This window comes from Molossus molossus, unplaced genomic scaffold (genome assembly GCF_014108415.1).
Source record: "Molossus molossus isolate mMolMol1 unplaced genomic scaffold, mMolMol1.p scaffold_m16_p_21, whole genome shotgun sequence".
NCBI classification, from domain to species: Eukaryota; Metazoa; Chordata; class Mammalia; order Chiroptera; family Molossidae; genus Molossus; species Molossus molossus.
This window is the reverse complement of record NW_023425357.1, coordinates 49092070-49117297: the sequence shown is the minus strand read 5'-3', so window position 1 is coordinate 49117297 and position 25228 is coordinate 49092070. Positions and strand designations below refer to the sequence as shown.

At 51.1% G+C, this 25228-nt stretch overlaps 1 protein-coding gene across 2 annotated transcripts in view; it reads right to left on the bottom strand.

Annotated features, from left to right (window-relative positions):
- The window catches only part of ITFG1 (integrin alpha FG-GAP repeat containing 1), a 95686-nt gene that overhangs the window by 1958 nt on the left and 68500 nt on the right, over nt 1-25228 (bottom strand). For both annotated transcript variants that reach the window (XM_036275034.1, XM_036275035.1), the window contains exons 11-17: nt 22010-22160; nt 20374-20482; nt 14464-14507; nt 6924-7002; nt 4764-4888; nt 4129-4211; nt 756-873 (exon numbers count right to left, since the gene is read on the bottom strand). In XM_036275034.1, coding sequence (XP_036130927.1) covers nt 756-873; nt 4129-4211; nt 4764-4888; nt 6924-7002; nt 14464-14507; nt 20374-20482; nt 22010-22160 — 709 coding nt within the window. The remainder of the gene's footprint in view (nt 1-755; nt 874-4128; nt 4212-4763; nt 4889-6923; nt 7003-14463; nt 14508-20373; nt 20483-22009; nt 22161-25228) is intronic.

Here is a 25228-nt window from a genome sequence, read left to right as displayed (position 1 = left end):
TACGTTAAAATAGCAAGGATAACACTGCCGGTGATTTCGGTTAAGAAGGGTTGTGACGAGCATGGCGGTGCCAAGGGAGCCGGTGTGGGAAAGAGACTTTCATGACACAAAGGAGCCCTTTGGGAAGACTGCTCAGACCTCCTAGTTGTGTGCTTCATGTTCACGTACGACTAGGAGTCAGCCTTCTCAACGTCCATCTGGACGGCAATACATTTACGGTGGCCTCTTTTCTCCTCACTAGTACGGTGTGAAAATCCACCTTTCTGGAGTTTTGGTTTTACTCTTTAGGGTGCTGCACTCGAGTGCAGACATCAGGCTACTGCAGAGTCCTTGGCAGGCGGCGAAGAGGGGTCACCTGCTGCTTCCCGCCTGGACCGAGACACGCTCCCTCTGCCGACTCGGCCGAGAGTGTCACCTCCCTCGAGGTCATGAACACACCCACTCAGAAATGAGTCTCATTTTTTCAGGCCATTATGAAATTGTTTCTAATTACATTTTTCTATAGGCCTGGTGCTTTTGGGGTGGTAACTTTACCACTGCTGTACAATATCAAAGTTTTAAAGTAAATGGTCTCCTGTGATTTATATGAACTGCTAGGAGACACAGTAACTTCAGGGGATAAAAGAAATGATCAGAATGGAGAGAACTAGAAACGTCAAGAAGTCTTACTCCTTCACAAAAGCTTAAACTGGGATGTTTGTACAGAGCAGTGTCACGCGACAAGCTAGCGACGCGGCGCTGACACGCGGACGCACCTTCTCCTGCCAGTGCAGGACTCCGATGATGGCCAGGATGAACACGCAGACGCCGACAAGCGCCACGGCCGTCAACAGGACGATGTTGCTCGGGGTCAGGTACAGTTTGGCACTCCAGCTGCGGGCGGAGACAGGGTCAAATGACAGCTTTGACTTAAAGACACAACTCCACGGACACCGAACGCAAAGCGGCTTGGCCACGGACGGTCCATCCGCTCAGGTCACTTGCCCACTACCCATTCGTTGGCAACGGGGCGAAAGCAGTTACGTGTACACAGGACTAGGTACCGATGAGCCCAGGGTTCAGATGTCCCCCCGCGACCGAAACAGGCCAGGGCTGTTGGTGAGACGCTGTGATATTTCTCCTCGACCCTGTGAGAATTATTCTTAGGTACCTTTACCAAGGGTACTTGGGACAATGTTAGACATTGTTCTCACATCCTGCTTGACTTAATCGGAAACCTTGAACTCTGCGGCTGTACAGCCAGATGATTTCGATAACATTTCTGTAGCATCTGTTTTTAACCCCCTGTTCACATATGTGCCGTGACTGACGACAACAGCCACACGTCCGGGTGGGTTAGAGAGATGGCCTGTCGTGGTGGAGGGTGGCCGGTCCCGCAGACCTGAGACCTCACAGAGCCGTGCGGAGTCCGTCTGTGGTGACGGCAACACACAGACTTTGTGAACAGAACCGGGCTGTCTTCTGAGCCAGCCCACGCTCCAGCGCGTGCGCCCGGGACGCCCACACGGGTCACCAGGACTGCAGGTGGTTCTGCACAGATCCCTCTTGTTCTCCCCAAAGAGAGGTAACGGGTGTACTTTCATTTTAGAAGTTCAATAAAGGTAAGATGAATTCTCACGAATGGCAAGTAACGATTGACTTATTTGGGGATAATTAAAATGTATTGATTCATGAGGTAGTCTCTAGTGAGTAAATCTCAAAATACGCCTCAACCTGAAATCAATTTGGCTTTTACTATGTACATAAATCTGAAAGAACGTTTCTTCAGAAAGAGCGAGAGAAACGTGACCAATGTTGGGACGGTGGAGGGAAGCCGGACAGAGTTCTCCAGGAAGTCAAGAGTAAGAAAACAGTGCTGCTGGTTAGCGGAGGCTAGCTAGTCTCAGCATCTACCGCACACTGCACAACAGTTCTTTCCTGAGGACTTTTTTGAAGTTTGACTTTTTAAAAAGTTTTTTTTTTCTTTATTGATTTTAGAGAGAGAGGAAGGGAGAAGGAGAGAGAGAGATAGAAACATCGATGAGAGAGAACATGGACTGGCCGCCTTCTGCACGCCCCCCACTGGGGGTCGGGCCCACAACCTGGGCATGTGCCCTGACCGGGAATCGAACCGGTGACCTCTTGGTGCAGGGTCGACGCTCAGCCACTGAGCCACACCGGCTCAGTTTGACTTTTTACATAGATTTAAAACCCCATGAATCCAGGAATGTTGGTAAGAAAACAGCAGAGGAAAGGCCACCCCTCGGGCCGACTAGGAGCAGGCTCCTTGGCAGCGCAGTGCAGCCCCGAGGCGCCGGACGGGACACGTGTGCAGCTGCCGGGAGCACCTCTGGCAGGGCTCAGGCCGGCCTCTGCGCTCCCCCTGCTCCTGCTCACCGTGCCGAGGACGCTCCGTGTCCTGCCCTCGCACCACACAGAAGCCCCGTCGTCGACACAGCTTCCCCTGCTCCTGCTCACCGTGCTGAGGACGCTCCGTGTCCTGCCCTCGCACCACACAGAAGCCCCGTCGTCGACACAGCTCCCCCTGCTCCTGCTCACCGTGCCGAGGACGCTCCGTGTCCTGCCCTCGCACCACACAGAAGCCCCGTCGTCGACACAGCTCCCCCTGCTCCTGCTCACCGTGCCGAGGACGCTCCGTGTCCTGACCTCGCACCACACAGAAGCCCCGTCGTCGACCCAGCTCCCCCTGCTCCTGCTCACCGTGCCGAGGACGCTCCATGTCCTGCCCTCGCACCACACAGAAGCCCCGTCGTCGACACAGCTCCCCCTGCTCCTGCTCACCGTGCCGAGGACGCTCCGTGTCCTGCCCTCGCACCACACAGAAGTCCCGTCGTCGACACAGCTCCCCCTGCTCCTGCTCACCGTGCCGAGGACGCTCCGTGTCCTGACCTCGCACCACACAGAAGCCCCGTCGTCGACACAGCTTCCCCTGCTCCTGCTCACCGTGCCGAGGACGCTCCGTGTCCTGACCTCGCACCACACAGAAGCCCCGTCGTCGACCCAGCTTCCCCTGCTCCTGCTCACCGTGCCGAGGACGCTCCGTGTCCTGACCTCGCACCACACAGAAGCCCCGTCGTCGACCCAGCTTCCCCTGCTCCTGCTCACCGTGCCGAGGACGCTCGTGTCCTGACCTCGCACCACACAGACGCCCCGTCGTCGACCCAGCTTCCCCTGCTCCTGCTCACCGTGCCGAGGACGCTCCGTGTCCTGACCTCGCACCACACAGACGCCCCGTCGTCGACCCAGCTTCCCCTGCTCCTGCTCACCGTGCCGAGGACGCTCCGTGTCCTGACCTCGCACCACACAGAAGCCCCGTCGTCGACCCAGCTTCCCCTGCTCCTGCTCACCGTGCCGAGGACGCTCCGTGTCCTGACCTCGCACCACACAGACGCCCCGTCGTCGACACAGCTTCCCCTGCTCCTGCTCACCGTGCCGAGGACGCTCCGTGTCCTGACCTCGCACCACACAGAAGCCCCGTCGTCGACACAGCTTCCGGCTCGGGGTGCAGGTTCTCTGGGTTTGTCACACGTTTTACGCACAGAAAGCTCACACACATCACGCAGATTTTGTGAAGAATGTGGCCTCGGACCGTTTCTAGCCGTTGACTGTGTCCCGCCTCGAAACGTAGCAAAGCACAGCCCAGCCCCATTCTGAGAAGAACCGTGACGTGCAGGACCCACTGGTCACGTTTCAGAGATGCGTTCTCCCATTTCTCTCTGGTTACTTATCACATGGATATCAGGCCAGCCTTAGAACGTGTCATGAATAAAAATCATGTTATGTTTTTCTACACAAAATTTAAATGTTAGTAAATACCTTTATCATATACTTTTTAAAAAGATGGAACTGCCCGGCCGGTGTGGCTCAGTGGCTGAGCGTCGACCCTGCACCAAGAGGTCGCCGGTTCGATTCCCGGTCAGGGCACATGCCCAGGTTGTGGGCCCGATGCCCAGTGGGGGGCGTGCAGGAGGCGGCCAGTCGATGTTCTCTCTCATCGATGTTTCTATCTCTCTCCCCCTCCCCTCCTCTCTCTCTAAAATCAATGAAGGAAAAAAGAAAAGGAAGAGAACAGATGCAGCCGCGCCTGTGACCCGGGGCCTCAGCGCCCCCCCCCCGGCCGGGCGTTACCTCCGAGGGACGTCGTGCGGGTACGGGATGACGATCAGCTGGGAGTTTGGGATGATCGCCGTCCACTCCTGCTTCCGCACAGACTGCAAACAGAGGTTAGGTACACTTAACACCGGACGCTCTGAAAACACAGCTGCTCTAAACAAATCAGGAAAAGACAAGTGCTCTTTGGATTAATGGAAATTCTGGGCAAGGATGAGGTTACATTTACGTATGTCAAGCCCCAAGCAGGGATCCTGTGCCCTGTTGCAGATGATTCTGATCTTTCAGGGAAGGGTTCCGATTCACCTCGGGGACGCCCTGATTCAGCAAACACTTCCTGAACACTCTTAGGCAGCAGTCACTGTTCACAGGTGAGGCAAGTGACAACTGGCAAATATGACAGCTTGTTAGACAGTGAGCAGCAGGAAGGGGCAACAGGCAGTCGGGAGGTTCACGGCAGAGGAGGCAGAAAACGACTCAAATTATGAAGTGCTCCGTGCGGGATAAAGCTCAGAGGTCACTGCCAGTCAATGTGCTTGGCTCTTTCCAGGGAAAAGAATGTTTGAATTACTGCAATTTAACTCAACTGAACTCAGATGTTTGAACAGTGAATATCAGGACAGAGTAATGGCGAGCGAAATCTCCCCACGCACCTTCTCTCCGGCTGGGCGGGGAATGCCGACGTAGAGGTGGTCCAGGAAGTTGGCGCTCCGACCTAAGCCGAGCACGTTGTACGGCAGCTGGAGAGCCAGATGCGCCGACTGGCTGAGCTGTCCGGCTGAAGGTGTTAAAGAAAAGAAAGGCGTCCTTGGCAACGTCGCTCTCATCACAGAGCAAGATGATAAACTGTCAGACATGTCAACGGCACTGCACGGAGCTCTTTGGTTCCTGTTGGCACTACAATTCCTAATGCTCCTTCTGTGACTTCCCAGAGTCTGTCTTTGGCTCATCTGCATCTGTGCAGATGGAGTTCTAATTGCTGAACAGCTGAAGAAGCTGCAACCTTTTAGAGTTTCTCAGACTTCCTGTATGTTTTATAATTCATTCATTCTTTCAGTCATTCGGTTTCTGTGATTGTATCAAGAGGAGGTACCAGCATCTCCCTCTCCCCTCCCTTTCCTTTCAGTGAGAAAAGTCACCATCACCAGCCGAGTCCCTCCCAACCCCCGTATCTGTCGATGGGCTTTCCTGTCCGATCCTAAGGGCAGCGGTTCTCAACCTTCCTGATGCCGCGACCCTTTACTACAGCTCCTCCTGTTGTGGGGACCCCCAACCATAAATTGTTTTTGTTGCTACTGCATAACTGTCATTTTGCTGCTGTGATGTCTCAGGCGACCCCTGTGAAGGGTCGTTCCACCCCAAAGGGGCCAGGACCCGCAGCTGGAGACCGCTGCTTCAGGGGAGGAGGAACTAAGGAAAGGGAAGATTCCTCCGGCGGAGAGTCCTGCTCTCAGGGAAGGGGACGCCGTGGATGTTCCGGGGGATGTACACTTCTTTCCATTTTACTTTACCGATTCGTGGCTTTCTTTGGACACAAAAATATGCCTGATCACTCTTTGCTCAAGCTAAAAAAGAGAGAACACCAGCTAGTCCTGAATTTGTTTTGTATGCTTTAACATGTATGTAAAGTACAATGGAAAGGGGTCATTAGTTCACATGGTCTGTATCCTTATTTGTTAGTTTCCTTGACGAACATCGCAGATCCCCCCTGGGGACAACTGAGTGGGTCAGTTCTCCTGGAACTGCCACAGCTCTCGTCTGCCGAAGCGGCAGCGGGGCCCAGTGCGGTCGTGCACAGTCGTGCGCAGTCGTGCGCAGTCGTGCACAGTCAGCTCAGGGGACACTCGCTCTGGTGCGTTTACGTGACGCCACTGCGTGAAACAGGAACGGCCACGCAGTGCGCTCTTCGTGTTTCTGGGTCCACAAAAGTGGAGAGTAAAGCAACTCTGTGTATACCTCATGGTTAGGACTCTGGGTGCCGCCGAGAAGCACGCTAACGTGTTTGGGTCCCTGTGGTGTTGCTGTGATCTGGGTGTCCTCCAAGGCACACAGCCTTGATTTCCTGCGTCTACACTGCATTTCCCTTTATTTATTCAGAAGTATAACCAGAGTTTTAATTTTTTTGTTAATTCTCACCTGAAGATATTTTCCCACTGATTCTAGACAGACCAGCAGGGAGGGAGGGATAGACAGAGAGAGAGAGAGAAACATTGATGTGAGACACACATCAATCAGTTGCCTCCCACAAGTGCCCCCAAAGGGGCCGGGGATCGAACCTGCAACCCAGGTATGTGCCCTTGACCAGAAATCGAACCCAAGACCCTTGGGGGGAGGGCCGGCACTCTAACCACTGAGCCACACTGGCCAGGGCTGGAGTCTTTCTTCACGATCATATATCAAAACGACCTCTATGTAATATTCCAGCTTCTATTCCACTAGGGAAAAAACTAGGATTACTTTAGGCTGTGGACTGGATTCCTAACTTTTACTTCTCTAAGATGAGCTTTGTCAGCTAGTTTACCACGCCACAGTTGGATCAAGATGTCATTTCTCTCTCTCTGCTTCTTCCATGGACAAACAGGGTAACGACTTGGCTCCGTCACAACAGGGACAGATGAGAAATTAATGCCAATGTACTTGTCATGAGGACCTTCTGTGATCTACTGATTAAGTCTACAGAGAGACCGAGTATAACATAGAAAGTGAAGACTGTGTAAAGGGTGTGAAAACACGGTGAGTTTGTCACCCAGTGCACCCTGCCAGTGTACCAAGGAAAGGTGTTCTGTGCATTGTGGGCACCGTGCGGGTCTTACCTGAGCCATTTTTCGGATATCCGTTGGCATCGACAGTGGTGTACATGATGTAAGGGCCAGGCTGGTTTACTCCGAAGGGCTGCAATGAACAAGGAACAGGTAAGCTTGGACAGCAAGGGAACCACTTTACGGGACATTTCTAAGATGTAACATGGTCTCTTATCGGAGGGTAAATGTTTTAAGCCATTCTCCCCAGAGAATGGTCACTGATGGACCGCCCCGAGAAGCTCCATTCTCAGCGTGTCTTTACTGCACAGACTGAGGTGCTCTGTGTGAGCAGCCCTGTCAAACTGGACTGTTCGTTGAAAACAATCTTTAGCAATTGTTTACGCTGAAGCTGCCTGAGGCTGTGCTATCAGTTTGGGCTAAGGAGAGGCTGACCAAAGGAAAAGGGCAAATGAGATGCTCAGAAGGGCTCTGAAACACTCCGACACGTTCCTGGGCATCTAACAGGCCACACACAGCGCAACTGTTTCCAGACCAAAGACACGAGAAGGCCCTGATGCTCACCTAATCATTCATTCCAGGCTAGGGTGGGGAATCTTTTCTCTGCCAACGGCCTTTTGGATATTTATAACATCATTTGCAGGCCATACAAAATTAGCAACTTAAAAATGAGCCTGCTACATTTGGTCAGGCTAACCTGGTGAGGCTGTGATGTCAGCTGGTATTTCACAGGCCTGGCCCATGGGCCAGACGTTCCCCACACGATCAAGAAAACCTCTTTCTGATCATCCCTGACCAGGAAGCTGAGGACAGATGTCAGTGGCCTCACACAGCAGTTCAGAATCCGTTCCGGAAAGTCGCTGCACAAAGAGCAGCAGCAACAACCAACAGCAGCCACAGAGCCGGGGACCATTCCAAGGGTTAACACGTGGTCTAAAATGCCCGTTTTCAACGGAAGATTACAACACACACAAACAGGAAAGTATGAGCCATGCAAAGGACAAAGAGAAAGTAGTCAATAGAAACTGGCCCCAAGGAACCCTAGATGTTTGACTTAGTAGGCCAAAACGAACTCGGCTGTTATAAATTTGTTCAAAGAACGAAAGGTTATCATGTTTGAAGACTGAAGGAAATTATGAGGACAGTGTCTCCCCAAAATAGAGTATCTATCACATGCACACAAACACCCCACTTCCAGAGTACAGTAAGTTAGAAATTCACTAGAGTGGCTCAACAGCCGATTTAAATCGGCAGAGGAAAGAAACAAACACGAAGATGACCCAGTCTGAGAAAGAGGAAAATGAAGAGCCCGGGCGACATGTGCTGGTGGGCTGGGGGCCCCTCTCTAAGACCCACTGATCTGCTGGGGCAACACTGTGTGCATTTTATACAAATGGGCAGCTTGGGAGAGTCTTTAGTGTCACTTAAACCTTTGTATAATAATTGGAATTGATGGAATACAAGAGAATAAAACCATTAATTCAGTTGAGTGCACAAAAAACAATAGAACACCTCTTTTCAGTTGCTTTTAGTGGTGCAAACTTTTGTTTTATTATTATTAGGGTTTTTTTTGCATTTAAAAAATTTAAATTTATTTTTATTATAGCTGTTTCTCCTTTTACCCCCATTGACACCCTCCTCCTGCCCCCCCCCCCAGCATTGTTGTCTATGTCCATGGGTTAGGCTAATATGTGTCAGTTCTTTGGTTTATCTCCCCCCCCCCCCGCCTCCTCTGAAGTTTGTCAATCTGAACCTACCTCTATGTCTCTAGGTCTATTTTGTTCATCACCTTAGTTTGTTCATTATATTCCACAAATAAATGAGATCACGTGATACTTGTCTTTCTCTGACTGGCTTATTTCACTATTATTGTTTTTAAAATGTTTTTATGAATTTTTAGAGACAAAGGAAGGGAGAGGGAGAGAGAGTCAGAATCATCAGTGAGAGAGAAACATAAATCGGTTGCCTCCTGCACACCCCCTACTGGGGATTGAGCATGCAACCCAGGCATGTGCCCTGACCGGGAATCAAACAGGTGGCCTCTTGGTACAGGGGCGGACACTCAACCACTGAGCCACACTGGCCGGGCAATGGTGCAGACATACATACATACATACATCATACATACATATATTTATTTATTTATTTTTGTTAATCCCCACCTGAGGATATTTTCCCATTGATTTTTATATAGAGTGGAAGGGAGGAAGAGAGGCACAGAGAGAAAAAGAAACATTGACATGAGAGAGAGACATCGATTAGTTGCCTTTAGCACAACCCCAACTGGGGCTGGGGATCGAACCCGAGACCGTTCAGTCTGTGGGTCCCTGCTCTAACCGCTGAGCCAAACTGGCCAGGGTGGCGCAGATTTCTTAGCAGTAGCAACGCTCCCTTGTCAGCCAACACAAGTACGAAGGGGTGAAATGAGAGCTCACAGCTGAGATTTTACAGAACTAAAAGGCAGAGAAGGATGAGCTGGGATCATTAAGAAGCCTTCTGAATTGTGATATAATCTGTAATGTTTAGATTTATTTATTTATTTAATTATTTATTTTTTATCCTCACCCGAGGACACTTCCATTTTTTGTTCAGATAGAGTGGGAGGGAGAGAGAATAAGAGAGAGAAACATCGATGTGAAAGGAACACATCGAGTGGCTGCCACCCGCACGACCAACCAGGGCCGGGGACAAACCGCAACCGAGGTGCGTGCCCTTAGCGGGAACCGAACCCGGGTCTCTCTGGACCACAGGCCGACGCTCTAACCGCTGAGCCAAACCAGCCAGGGTTGTTTAGATTTATTTTAATTTATTTAACTCTAAAAGGCATGATCTCTTTTTTTTAATCCTCACCCGAGGACATTTTTCCATTTATCTTCAGACAGAGTGGGAGGAAGAGAGGGAGAAAAGGGGAGAGAGAGAGAAACATCAGTGTGAGAGACACTGACTGGCCGCCTCCTGCACGACCCCGACCAGGGCCGCGAACGAACTGCAACAGGTGCGGGCCCCTGGCCAGAATGAGCCCCTGCCTCACTGGTCCGCAGGCCAGGGCTAAACGGTATGATCGTCAGGTACTCACTGTGTCTGCTTTTCACCCGGCCTAACTATGATGATATCAGCATTCTCAGTCTTTCATCCTTTATTGTAAAGGAAACTTGAGATTTTCCTCTTACAGGCGAACTGAGGTTGTCTGTCATGTAGGTATGTAAGTGACATTTGGGTGATAATGGAATGTGACTGGGGCAGAACTGCCTTGACCAGCGAAAAGGCACGTGGACTGCACCAGAAAATGTAGATCTTTCAGCATTAAGTGACCTATATAAAAACGTATAAGCACATTTTAATTTTCAAGGATAAATCAGATGAAGAGAATGGCCACAAAGAGGAAAGTGGTCTTACGGAGTATTTTCTGGAGTAAATACAGAGTATTTCAAACGACAGGACCCTCTGGTCTATGCAGTGCCACCAAAACCGTGCTGGAGGATTTGAGAGGACAGCTCGGAGAAGCACACTCGGGAGTCGTCGGCGCACAAGTGGCGAGAGGAAGCCGGGAGAGGGCTGGATGACGAGAGCACCGAGTGAGGGAGCCTCACGGCGAACCCCGAGGAGCACCGACGTCGACAGGCGATGGAAGAAAAGTGCGCAAGGAACCGGAAGGGCTCCAGAGGGGGAGGGGGAGGGGGGAGGGGCGTGAGTGCGCGCAGCCCCTGTTCTTTCCTTAGGGGACAAACGACAGCAGAGGAAGGGTCGGCCTCTGCCGGCGCGGTGACGAACAGTGAACACCGTCTGACTTCTGTCAGACAGACGGAAGACCCATCGTAAAGGTCTGTGTACCTCAGTGTCTTTACCCACTGCAGCACGCCTGGCCTTCAAGAAAAAGTGTTGAGGCTCGAAGGCAGACGAAGTCTGAACACAAAGCAACATCAGAGCGAGACTCAGACAGACATGCGGGATGTTGGAATGATCAGACCAGAAATGTAAAGTAATTGTAATTAATCTGTTAAGGGCTCTAATGGAAAAAAGTAGACAACATGCAAGAACAGACTGTTAATGTACGGAGAGAGAGGGAAACTCTAAGAATCAAAAGAAAATGGAAGAAAAAATTTTAAAAACCAACAGAAGTGAATGCTTTTGATGGGCTCATCAGTAAGCGAGCCAAAGCAGAGGAAAGAATCAGTGGACTTGAAGATAAAGTCATGGAGACTTCCAAAGGCAAAAAGAAATGAAAAGGCGCAGAGACAATTACCAGAGGTGTAAAGTGTGTCACGGGGCTACCCAAGGACAAGGAACGGAACAGAAGAAATATTTGTAATAATATAAGATTTCCTCCAAATCAGTGGCAGACACAAAACCACAGATCCAGGAAGCTTCGGGAACACCAAATGAGACAAATGCCTAAAAGCCTACAGCCCCGATGACCCTATTTAAGCAGTAGAAACGCAGAGGGAAATCCCGAAAGCAACCGCAGAGGAAGGGAGGGAAGAGGTCTAGGAGCCCGGAGACTGCGCTACAATCGAGAATGTGCATTTAGGGCGGAGAGTATGAGGGGGGTGCTGTGTGCTTTTCTTCAGAGATGCCCAGGAGCACGGGTTCCGAGGGAGAGACGGCTGGACGAGCACAGGGCGGTCAGAGGCGGGCAGTGGAGGCAGGGTTTAAAGTGAGCGGCAGACGTGATGGGTGACTCATGTAGGTAGCCGACTGAGGAGGGAGGTGGAGATGCGGGCGGGCTGGTCCGGGTCAAGAGCCCGATGGCGGGATCAGGCCCAGCTAGAGCGAGAGGAGAGACAGCTGGGGATGCAGGTGGTCAGGGAGCTGGAGAAAACCGGTCGCAGGTAAGGGCAGAGAAGGGCTGTGGGAGTGAGCTATGAAGCTGGATAAGGGCGAGACTCGGGGGCTTTCCAAATGAAGACGAAGGCATCTGGGTGGCATTGGCTGCAGTCCGGAGTAACCCTTCTTGTCCTCGGGTATCAGACAGGTTGCCGGGTCAGGTGGGTGGGAGAAGAGCCACTCAGGAAGGAGCTCGAGCAGGGAAGACACCGCGTGACGCGAGCCTCCCCTCTGGGGCGTGTGTGACAGAGCACTTCCCGTCATGATGTCACAGCAACATGAGGGATACCCACTCTCCCACGAAACAGGCCTTTCACAAGCAGGCGTGCGCCCGGCGCCCGGCGCGGGTCCCGGGCAGGGCGGTTGTCGTGCAGTGTGATCTGTTGCGTCAGCGGGGAAGGAAGATGACAGGGTGTGAACTCCCGAGGAAGGAATGGCGGGCGACCGGGAGGCGATGCACCCCTGCAGAGCAGCCGCAGTGCCGGGCGGGCCGAGTGTCGCTGCGGGAAGGGCTCTGCCGGCGGACTCTGAGCCTTCCGCAGTGACTGTTTTCCCTACGCCAGACGTGGCCTTTCAGACGAGGAGGCGGGGGCACTGTTGGTCTTAGAAGCACAACCTGCCTGAATCACAGTCTCTCCTGTCACACGTTCTGCTCGCACCCATGGGGAATGAGTGGGCTCGATCTCAGCTTCGCCACGTTCTTCACTTGACCAGTGCGGAGAGAGCTGCGTGGCAGCCGTGAGGGACAGGAAGAGGGACAGGGCCGGGCAGTCCACACACTGGGCGGACGAGACCCACACAACCGAGCTCTCTTCAGCCTCTGGCTAATCACGTCGCGCTCGAACTCTCTAAAAGCTGACTGTTTTGAGCAGTTTAGATTCGCCGCACAATGGAGGGGAGAGCAGAGAGCTCCCGGACACCGTCCGTGCGCACTGGCCTCCTCACAGCCCCCGCATGTCCACTTGTGATGAAGGAAGCAGGTGGCTGCCAGGCACTCACACACGTTCACAGGGCACATGCTGAGGCAACAGCCAGAGCTCCCCTCGGGGACGGAGACACTGAGTCCCTGACTGCTCCAAGCATGGGCTGCTGGGGGCTCTGTCGGGGGCCTGGCCTGTGCAGGCTGTGCCCCTTCCTGGGGATGCATGCATGCCCTGCTGGCTGGCACACAGCAAAGAGGCCTGGCCTGTGCAGGCTGTGCCCTCCCTGGGGATGCATGCATGCCCTGCTGGCCCGCACAGCAGCACAGGGGCCTGGCCTGTGCAGGCTGTGCCCTCCCTGGGGATGCATGCATGCCCTGCTGGCTGGCACACAGCAAAGAGGCCTGGCCTGTGCAGGCTGTGCCCTCCCTGGGGATGCATGCATGCCCTGCTGGCCCGCACAGCAGCACAGGGGCCTGGCCTGTGCAGGCTGTGCCCTCCCTGGGGATGCATGCATGCCCTGCTGGCTGGCACACAGCAAAGAGGCCTGGCCTGTGCAGGCTGTGCCCTCCCTGGGGATGCATGCATGCCCTGCTGGCCGGCACACAGCACAGGGGCCTGGCCTGTGCAGGCTGTGCCCTCCCTGGGGATGCATGCATGCCCTGCTGGCCGGCACAGCAGCACAGGGGCCTGGCCTGTGTAGGTTGTGCCCTCCCTGGGGATGCATGTATGCCCTGCTGGCTGGCACACAGCACAGGGGCCTGGCCTGTGCAGGTTGTGCCCTCCCTGGGGATGCATGCATGCCCTGCTGGCCGGCACACAGCACAGAGGCCTGGCCTGTGCAGGCTGTGCCCTCCCTGGGGATGCATGCATGCCCTGTTGGCCGGCACACAGCACAGGGGCCTGGCCCTCGGCCTCCACTGCAGCCAGCAGTGAAGGGCCATCCTGGCTCCAGTTCCCCCCGCATCCACCGTCGACTAGCTCCTCCCTCTGCGAACCTGCTTTCCTCACTAGTCAGAGTCCCTGCTCTCAGGTCGAGTCTGGACTAAATCTGCATGCAAACCCCGGGCCCAGGTCTGTTTCCACGTGTCTCAGACGTGGGAGGTTCCCGACCACGTGCGAGATGTTGGGAATGCAGCGCCTCAAGGGAACCCTGAGAGTACGAGGCCGGAGCCAGAGCACCTAGCTCTGTGTGCGTGTCCCGCTGCTAACAGCTCTGACCCTGGACCACCGAGTCTGCTGAGCCTCCGCTTCCTCGTCTTCACACGGGGGTGATTCCTTATAAAACCAGGGAAAACCAACACACACACACACCTACGCACACTTCCAAATACAACGTAACCTTGCAGTGGACATGAATAGGCCACTCCAAACACTAAGCCTAATTATCTTCACATTTCGTTGTTTCACTGAAACATCTCATTAGACAGCAAGTCAATATTAAGACTGAACAAAAAAATACATACAAATCCCTACGCTTGACGGTGCTATGTGCCAAGTATACAAGGAGGCCTGGCGCTTGGCCCCCAGGGGGCCAGTCCGGCGTGGCGAGGCGCATGAGATCAGCAGGTGCGCTGATCAAGCGGCACACGCGCTCAACGGCAGCAGCCAGAAGTGACGGAGGGCGGCCATTTCTCCAAGGACATGGGAGAGGCCTTCTGCAGGAGGGGACCTCAAGGTGACCAGTCTGTCAGGGAAGGTATTTCATTCCCAGAAAACTCTTCTTGAGCACTGAAGGATACTTTAAATCACTTCTAAAGAGTAATCATTTGATAATAACCAATAGCAACTATTTTGTGTGTATCTATCATGCAAAGAATGTTCTCAGAAATACTTGTGAGTTTACTTACCGTTATCTTACGAGGACAGTCATTAGAGCAGAGGCCACTAAGAACTGTGGAAAAACAAAGAAAAGGCTATTTATTATGACAGATACAATGTAAATTTATATTTAAAGTAAACTCTTACTGTTTACCTAAAATCTATTAATATGCTCTTTTGGTTCATGATCACAAGTAAAACCAGTTCAATTTCTTTAGATCTGAGTAAATTAAATTTCTGTTCTTCACTTTGTATAAATATTTTTTCCTTTAAAAAAAAACGTTTTATTGATTTTTAGAGAGGGGGAGGGGGAGAGAGAGAGAAACATCAATCAGCTGCCTCCTACACGCCCCCTACTGGGGATCAAGTCTGCAACCTGGGCATGTGCCCTGGCTGGGAATTGAACTGGTGACTTCTTGGTACCTGGGGTGATGCTCAACCACTGAGCCACACTGGCTGGACCACTTTGTACCAATATTCCAAAAGCCTCTGTTAGGCAGCCAACATGCTAATGTATAGGTGCGATAGTTACGGTTGCATCAAGCTGTATCTGCTGTTGGTCTTATTTCCCACCGGTCAGCTAAGCTTCAGGGATGGCTGAGAACCTGACAACAGTGCCAAGTGCAAACCAACTACAATGTAGACTGAGGGGCAAGCAGAGTGTTTAATACTTTATGTCTCACACTGGACTTGCCCCATGTACACAGGTAAAGTTCCTGGTCACGGAGGTGGAAATGTTTGATAACTGGTGCAGGTAACACAACTATAAAATAATTGATGAGTCTATAATAAATATACACTGATAATGACACATTTATTCTATAATCAAAAAAGCAAAGGCTGGATTGTCTGAGCAGACTTTACATAAGAATACGAGCTCCGAACAGCTCTCTCTGGCTACTGCGTGTGCGGTTACACCGTGAACGAAAGCAGACGCGAGGTGCTATTAAATGTCTCATATGTTACAATTGGAGAGCCGACAGTTCTGCTCAGTGTGCACGAATCATTTCAATAACAGTTGTGAATATGTGTCCGTTCAAATATACCCACGGGAAAGTGGCTTCTTCTATTTAGTTCTATTCTGTGATGATACATGACAATTGCTCCAACAGAATACACTCAGGAAGGGGTGACAACACAAAGGCGCTAAGAAATGAGCGTGACATGTTTCATCATGAAGGAAGAGAGCTGTCCATTCACACTAAATACACATGTAATTAAAGGTTTACATTAAACACGATTTGAGGAAACAGTGAAGTGAATGTTTTATATTTTGCAAAACAGTTTTTTTAAACAGCAGCATTTATTTTATTTACTTACTTTGTCGGTTTTTTAGAGAGGAAGGGAGAGAGAGAGAGAGAGACATTGAAGCGAGAAAGAAACGTCGATCAGCCGCCTCTTACATGCTCAAGCCTGCAACCTGGGCATGTGCCCTGACCGGGACTCAAACCAGCGACCTCTTGGTGCATGGGCCAACGCTCAACCACTGAGCACACCAGCTGGGCTCAAACCTGTGTTTCTAACCAGCAGGCAAGCTCTGCATTATTTTAGCATCTTCTCAGGGCCTACGCCAACGTATTTGCTCAATACACACTTGTTAAAGAAGGAAAATGATGGGTTACTCAATAGATGGTACTGGATAATTGGTTACATGGAGAAAAATGAAGTTAGACTTTAACTTATAACATAAAAATTACCTTTGGTAAGACCCAAATAATATAAAGAACTCTTACACTTCAATAACGAAAGGACAATAAATTTAAAAATGGGCAAACCATCTGAATAGGAATTTCTCCGAAGAAGATAGAGAGAGGCACAAATTCATGAAAAGATGCGCAACAGCATGAGCAATCAGGGCAATTCAAGCCCAAACCACAATGAAATGCGTGCTGTTCACAGTCTCCGAGAGGGGAAGCAACCCAGACAAAGGTCCCTCAACAGAGGGTCACACAGAACGAGGTCTGCACACGCCACGCGGTATCACGCAGCTTGCGAAGCAATCCTGCCACAGGCTACACCGCAGATGGACCCGGAGGACGAGATGCCGCGTGAAGGGAGCCAGGCACTAACGGACAGAGGCTGCACGACGCCCTGTGCGCGGAGCCCAGGGGGTCCCTGTGAGAGAGCGTAGGGCTGCGTTACACAGACTGGAGTTACTTCGGGCTCTGTCCTGGGCTCAGCGTGTGCAGCCACTGCACGAAGGGGCCCCATCTAGCAGGAGAATGTGCAGGCGAAGGGGGATTTCAAAGATGAGAATAAAATGGAGCGATGTTTACAGAGCCCTAGGCTGGCACAATTGGTGTTGACATGGGGGAAGAGAAAGGTATTTCAGCACATAGCAGTCCTCAGAAAGTGCACTAACCTCTACCTTTCCGAAAATAATGCGAGGGAGAGCCCACCACGAGAGGCAGATCAGGTGGAGGGAAACGCGCCTCGGAAGTAACACGGCGGCGGGCAGCTGACCGCCTGCCGGGGGGAGCAGTCACGGCTAACCTGCCTGAGAATCCCCGGGAAAGGGTCCGTAAAACGTGAGGCACGGGAGGCACACTCGTGTGGGAAGCAAACGGAAAATACTGCTCCAGTTTTAAAGTTCCAGGATAACCCGAGTTCATGCATGTTTGCTACAGGTCCGAGGTGAGTACCGGTACACCAGAACTGGGGTGCAGACCTCCAACTGCAGTTGACAAGAGTCAGCAAAAACATCACAGCTGAGAAGTGTGACTTAGAGAAGCCAAGGAGCCCCCCAGTTTTGCAATCCTCAGGTCCCCCGTCTTCACCCAGGGGCCTGGGAGGGTTCTCTGCGTCTCTGGTGTTGTGGGAACAGGCAGCATGTAGTTTTACCTGAAGTCTCCAAACTCCCTTACCTGAAAACATGGCATTTAGCACAGGCTGGTTTGAGCATCACTCACAATAGTTTTAGATCAGAAGCGACCCGGACGTGGAAGACGGCTCTGAAGGGTCACTGCAGACCAGACACTGAGACTGCAGGCCGACTGCCAGTAATCAGAGGAAAGGGGGGAGGGCGCCTCAAAACAGCCAGGTTACTTCCCCCCGTGATTGCTTCAAATCGGCATCTCATTTCCCATGACCTTTCTGTAGATCACGTTATTAATATTCATGTTAATAGCTTTAAGGCAAAGTTATCTTGTTTCCTAAAACAAAAACCTCGCGCACGGCCGTGGCTGGGCTCACAATGTCCGTTTTCTGCGGCCGCGGGAGCACCGAGATGGGGCCGCCCTGGTTCATGCAGAGAAGAGGGACTTCTCTAGAAAACTGTCAGAAAGCAAAATCACACGTTCCACCACTTCCATTTCTCGAATCTCCCAATACTCATTCACATTTCTGTTGCTTGCCTGTGTTGAGCTAATTATGACCGTTTCAAAGCTGTAATATTTATATGAAACACGTGTCATTTCGTTAAGAAATGACTGATGTAGCTGCCATGATGTCAACTATAATAATAACAATAACAATAACAGAAAAAGTTACCTTCTAACACCAATTCATGAAAAATCTCAGCAAACTGGCAACCTCCTGAGCACAACACAGAGCGTCTACAAAACCCACGCTCGGAGCGTAGCTCACGGTGGAAGACAGACTGCCTCCCCTAGGACCAGAAACAAGGCACCGACGTCCGCTCTCACCAACCTCAGCACAGGAGTGGAAATTCTAGCAAGAACAAAAACATGAAAGAGAAAAAAAAAAGGCATAGACTGGAAAGAAATAAAACTGTTCCCCTTTGCAGATGACATGACTGTTTGTGGAGAAAATCCCAGGGAATCTGAAAAAAAAAATGTGGAAACCAAACCTAATAACAAAAACATTTATAATCCCTGCAAAGAAAATAGCCTGGCCGGTGTGGCTCAGTGGTTGAGCATTGTCCCATGGACTTAGAGGTTCTGGTTCGATCCCCGGTCAGGGCACATGCCCAGGTCGTGAGCTCCATCTCCAGTAGGGGGCGTGCAGGAGGCAGCTGATCGATGTATCTCTCTCACATAGATGTTTCTCTCTCTCTCTCTCTAAAAAAAACTCAATAAAAAATATATTTAAAAAAAAATAAAAGAGGCCCTGGCCAGTTTGGCTCAGCGGTTAGAGCGTCGGCCTGCGGTCCGGAGAGACCCGGGTTCGGTTCCCGCTAAGGGCACGTACTTCGGTTGCAGTTTGTCCCCGGCTCTGGTTGGTCGTGTGGGTGGCAGCCACTCGATGTGTCCCTTCACGTCGATGTTTCTCTCTCTCTCTCTTCCTTCCTCTCTCTCCCTCCCACTCTATCTGTACAAAAAATGGAAAAAATCCTCGGGTGAGGATAAAAAAAAAATAAAAAAAAATAAAAAAAAATAAAAGAGCCCTGGCCAGTTTGGCTCAGTGGTTGAGCATCGGCGAGCGTCGGCCTGTGGACTAGAGAGTCTCGGGTTCGGTTCCCACTGAGGGCACGTACCACAAAATAAATAAATAAATAAATAAATAAATAAATAAATAAAAGAAAACACAGTACGTAGGCAGACACTAACAGAATGTGTACAGGATTTCTGTGATGAAGCTGGGTGTCAGGTGGAGGAGACAGCAGGCATCGGTGGGAACAGGTAACAGTAAACAAATACATATACTGAAGAAAACGGGGCTGAGTTTCCCACTGCTAGAGAAGATACCTGCAGACAGAAAGAGTAGAAAGAACCTTTGCAGTGTGTTGGATTATAAATGGAAGTCATGCCCTGGCCAGTTTGGCTCAGCGGTTAGAGCGTCGGTCTGCAGTCCAGAGAGACCTGGGTTTGGTTCCCGCTAAGGGCACGTACCTCGGTTGCAGTTTGTCCCCAGCCCTGGTTGGGTTGTGCGGGAGGCAGCCACTGGATGTGTCCCTTTCACGTCGATGTTTCTCTCTCTCTCTCTCTCTCTCTCTCTTTACCTCCCACTCTATCTGAACAAAAAATGGAAAAATGTCCTCAGGTGAGGATTAAAAAAAAAAAAGAAATGGAAGTCATGATATGAACTCATGATTTTATTATATATAGTTATATGTGTGCATATCTGTGTGCTGTGTGAAGCCACACTTGTATTTTCTAGCTCTGTCCATTGAGAGAACCTAGAAGAAATGACAACCCGGTAGCAACCAGCATACTGAGGACCAGAACTTGGTTTCTAAAGACCATCCTCTAGTAAAGGAACCAGGCTCCTTGGAGAAAGGTGAGGTTCTAGCGCAGGGCACCCCGCCAGGCCACGGCGATGTCCGAGACAAAGGAGACAGCCGGACGGCGCCCTCCCTGCTGCCCTACAGGGAACGTGAGCATGAAAAGAAACGACTTTGTTTTAGGTAAAACACCAACTCAGATCTGTGCTGGAAAGTGAACACGCGCAGACAGGACAGACGAGCAAGGTCTCCCGCGGCAGAATGCCAGCGAACCAACGCAGGGGCGCGGGAACAGCATCCTCGGCCGGCCCCGGGCAGGAGGCCGCGGGGCAGGCGCGGTGAATGGACAGCGGCTGGGGGCGGAGGCCTGGCAGGGAGCAGTCATTCAAGTATGTCAGCGTCCATCGCCCTCAAACAATCAGTTAAAGGGGGAACCCGTGACCCTGAGGTAGGAACACCTGGTGGTCATCAAGACGACCAGATGGTCAAGGTGGAGTCACGCCGCGTGGTTGCAGGCGGGCGCGAGGAGCGCACAGCGCGGGCCCCACCCCACGCGCGGTGTTTCCGCGGGGCGCGCACAGCCTGGGCTGGCAAGGGGGCAGGTGCGAGGGCTGCGTCCGGAAAGGAGGCTGCAGGGGACACGCGGCGGGCCTTCCCGACAGGCTCCGGGAACAGTCCCTGCTGGCAGCTGGGGAGCAGTCGGGCGCGGGCGGCAGCGGCTCCTGATGTGGACAGAGCCCGCGGATGGGCGCCGACGAAGAGAATACGAAATTAAATGTTAATACTCAATGATAAAACATACAAATCAAACACTCACCAATGACTTTGACAAAATAGGCATCTGCTTCGAAGTTGTTTTTTAATGCGTGGATGGCAAAGTTGTTCTTGGCGGGCCCTTTACTTAGTACCACGATGTCCAGGATCCCCTGGAAAAACACAAACAAAGCGGTAAGAACAAACCTCACTGGCTGAAAATGCTGGGCCAGGATAACACAGGTTCACGTGTGTTCAGAATGTTCGTCCTGTAAATGTAAACCTTATTTATTCAACTTGGTGTGCAAAAGAAAAATACCATTTGAATGATATATAACCTTGAATAGTAAAATACAAAACATTGGTAATGTTAATCTCTGCAGGTAACAGTTAGCAGTGTGGTACATTTGCATGGATTTCTGAAGGCCTACGATGTGGACCCGCATCGTCTCCAGGACTGGAGCGCCTTCACCCGCCCTGCCCGCCGCTGCCCCCTCGTCCGCCCCGCCCGCCGTGCCCACCGCTGCCCCCTCGTCCGCCCCGCCCGCCGTGCCCACCGCTGCCCCCTCGTCCGCCCCGCCCGCCGTGCCCACCGCTGCCCCCTCGTCCGCCCCGCCCGCCCTGCCCACCGCAGCCCCCTCGTCCGCCCTGCCCACTGCTGCCTCCTGTCACCTCTGCCCCCAGGAAAGGGGGCGCGTTGCTGATTCCCTGGAGGAAAGCAAAGTGTGCTCAGTTAAGCTTCCAGGTGCCGACTGAGGTGAGGCTGACCATTCACCATAATTTTCAGGTATCAGCCACCCGTGTTTTTCCTACAAATTGACTGTGTTCTGTTTCTTGAGAGGGAGCTTTGGGGATTTACATCTGTTTATACAAACACTTCGTACAGTAAGAATATTAATTATTTGATTCTTTCATAGCAAATTTATTTCCTAGATTTAAAAACAATTTTAAATTTCATTAATGGTGTTTTCTTTATGTACAGAAATAAAAAATTGATTTGTAGTCAATTCTCTTGGGATATTTTTGCCAGTTACTTTTATGCTTGAAAACTGCTAATAAAAATGCAATTTGACAGCAGAGATAGGAAAACAAGGACCTCGATAATTCCATAATTGAGAACCAGCCCCTTATAGAAAAACAAAAGCCAAAGGGGCGGGAGAGACAACTGTCCTGGCGGGCACTTCCTAGAACAAGGTACCGCGAGGGCATACGTGCCGCGTTCACTCTGGGCTTGAACACGCCTTTCAGAGCACATTCTCCTTCCGAGTGGTCAACGGGCTTCCCATAGGAGAAAGGAGGGAACGGGCCCCGAGTGCCTCCCGCGTGGACCTGCAACTGGAGACCAGCGCAAGAGCCTGGGCAGAGAGGCGCCCTCGAGCCCACGAGCGAGAGGAGAGGCTGAACTCACTCTCCACGCTCCTGGGTGGGCTCCGCGTCACCCGCGGGCTGTGCTCGTCGGCTGGTCTCAGAGCAGACTCTCTAGGGGCTTAAAGATGCAAACAATGAGGTAAAGGCGTATTCACACTCCACTGTCCTGAGCAGCCAGCGTCAGTGAGTCTGTCCCTCTGCATCGACACCAGGAGGGCCCTCTCCATGAACTCCTCGGGACCTCATCTACGTCCTCTGGCCAACGGGGCGGGGTGGGAGAGGGACGCGGTGGGGCCCCGAGACCCCGGCACACAGCAGCGCTCGGAACTCACGTCTTCGTAAATGTCGAAGAAGGTGGCGACCACGGCGTCTCTGATCGGACTCAGGCCCACCAGCTCCCAGTAGACCTTGAACATCCGATGCGCCCCCTCGCAGCTGGCGTTACTGCAGGGGACGTTCTCCAGTAGGAAGGCCTGCTGGCCGCTGTAAGACACAGAGCAGGCGTTTATGGGGCGGACACACCCGCGCAGCACGGTGACTGCGGCCCAGACCGCGCTGCGTCTCTGCTCGGACTCAGGCCCACCAGCTCCCAGCAGATCTGGAACATCCGACGCGCCCCCTCACAGCTGGCGCTAGTGCAGGGGACGTTCTCCAGTAGGAAGGCCTGCTGGCCGCTGTAAGACACAGAGCAGGCGTTTATGGGGCGGACACACCCGCACACCACGGTGACTGCGGCCGAGACCGCGCTGTGTCTTGACGCCGCCCTGAGAAGCAGAGCGTGGGTGGTCGTGCCCTGACAACAGCCATCAGACAATGGTAATTATGTGAGCTGAGTGTAACTAACCTTAATGTAGCAAACATTTCACTGTATACAGCTGTGGAGCTCACGACCTCGTACAACTTACACTTATACAATGTCATGTCTGTTATGTCTCATGAAACCGGAAAAATCATAACAGATATATGGCAAATCCCCAGATTTGAAAATTAAATGAAATACCATTAAATAACCTATGACTAAAAGAATGAATCAAAAGGGAAATTACAAAGTACTCTGAATGGAACAAAAATGAAGATATAGCATATTACTATTGGTGTTGTGTCACTAACGTAGTATTTAGAGGAAAATTTATAGCACCAAACATTTTATTAAGAAAGAAGAATAGCCCTGGCCGGTTTGGCTCAGCGGTTAGAGTGTTGGCCTGCGGTCCAGAGAGACCCGGGTTCAGTTCCCGCTAAGGGCACGTACCTCGGTTGCAGTTTGTCCCCGGCCCTGGTTGGGTTGTGCGGGTGGCAGCCACTCGATGTGTCCCTTTCACGTCGATGTTTCTCTCTCTCTCCCTCCCACTCTGTCTGAACAAAAAATGGAAAAATGTCCTCGGGTGAGGATAAAAAAAAAAAAAGGTCTCAAATCAATGACCTCAGTTTCTTCCTTATAAAGCTGGAAACAGAGGGGCAAGTAAAATATAAAATAAGCAGAAGAAAGGAAGTAAGACAGACGAAAGCAATGCAGTAGAAAACAGAAAAACAATATCTATAGAAAATCAATAGAACAAAAGCTGATTCTTTACGAGAAACAGTTTTAAAATGGACAAACCTTCGATCAGAACGGCCATTAAACACCACAACGAGAGAAGAGACACAGTAAGAGGAGCAGAAATGAGAGCGGGAATGTCACTGTAAGTCACTGGCGCTCAAGGGTACAAGGAATGCTGTAAGAGTGGCCCTGGCCGGTTTGGCTCAGCAACTGGGTGTCAGCCCGCGGACCAGAGAGTCCGGGTTCGGTTCCCACTGAGGGCACGTACCTTGGTTGCAGTTTGTCCCAGGCCCCAGTTGGGGTCATATGGGTGGCAACCACTTGATGTGTCTCTCTCACATCGATGTTTCTCTCTCTCTCTTCCTCCCTCTATTCCTCCTGCTCTATCTGAAGATAAATGCAAAAATGTCCTCGGGTGAGGATAAAATAAATAAAAACAAACAAACAGTGTCAATACAGTTAACAAGTTATATGAAATACATTTCTTGAAAGTCACAAACTACCAAAGCTCACTCAAGAAATATGTAAATTGAAATTGTACTTTTAAACCTCTTATAAAACCCAAAAAACTCCAGGCCCAAATGGCTTTACTGATGAATTCTACCAAATTTTTAGAGAAGAAATAACACTAATTTACACAGCCTCTTCAGAAAATAGACAGGAAGACATACTTCCTAACTCATTTGAAGAAGTCCCATCACACATCAAAATCAGACATTATAAGACAACTGCAGAACACGGATGCAAAACAAAATTCTGGTAAATCAAACCCAACAGTACAGTAAGAATTTGCTTTCCACTAAAAGGTATGCAGTCTGGAACCATGTCTCTGATCACGCAGAGAGGCTGTGGTCCTGAAGTGGACAGGTTTCAGTGGGCTAAGCGACTGCAGAGTGAAGACTTCAGGAACATGAAAAAGATAAAATCATGGCCAACTTGGGTTTATTGCAGGGACACAAAATAGCTTTCATATATTTTTTTTTTCATTAATCCTCACCCGAAGATATTTTTTCCATTGATTTTTAGACAGAGTGGAAGGGAGGGAGGGGGAGAGAGAGAAACATCAATGTGAGAGAGAAACATTGATTGGTTGCCTCCTGCATGACCCTGATGGGGGCTGGGATCGAACCTGCAACCCAGGCACGTGCCATTGACTGGGAATCAAACCCAAGACCCTTCAGTCCTCAGGCTGATGCTCTAACCGCTGAACCAAACTGGCCAGGGCTGCTTTCATATTTTAAAATGAGTGTAATTCACTAGATTAATAAACTAAAAAGGAAAACCATATGATCATCTCAATAAAGGTAGAAAAAATACTTGACAAAATCAAATACCCATTCTGATCCAAACTCTCAGCAAAGTAGGACTAGGAGGAACTTCGTCAACATGACAGAGGACATCCACAGACCCACGGTGAACATCACTCACAGCGAGATGGAACGCTGTCCTCCTGACAGCCTTGTTCCCTCAGGCAGGGGTGTCTCTCACCCCTTCCACACCACACGGCACCACAGGGTCCCGCAGGCAGGGGTGTCTCTCACCCCTTCCACACCACACGGCACCACAGGGTCCCGCAGGCAGGGGTGTCTCTCACCCCTTCCACACCACACGGCACCACAGGGTCCCGCAGGCAGGGGTGTCTCTCACCCCTTCCACACCACACGGCACCACAGGGTCCCGCAGGCAGGGGTGTCTCTCACCCCTTCCACACCACACGGCACCACAGGGTCCCGCAGGCAGGGGTGTCTCTCACCCCTTCCACACCACACGGCACCACAGGGTCTAGCCATTGTGAACACGTGAGAAAAAGAAAGGGTCTCTAGATTGGAAGGGAAGAAGTAAACTGTTTTTATTCATAAATTATTTCATCACCTGTTTAGAAAATCCAATAACATCTACAAAAAAACACATACAAAAAAATAACTACTAGAATGAATAAGTTGAACTAGGTGGCAGAATACAAGATTAATATACAAAGTCAATTGTATTTCTATGTACTAGCAAACAACAATCA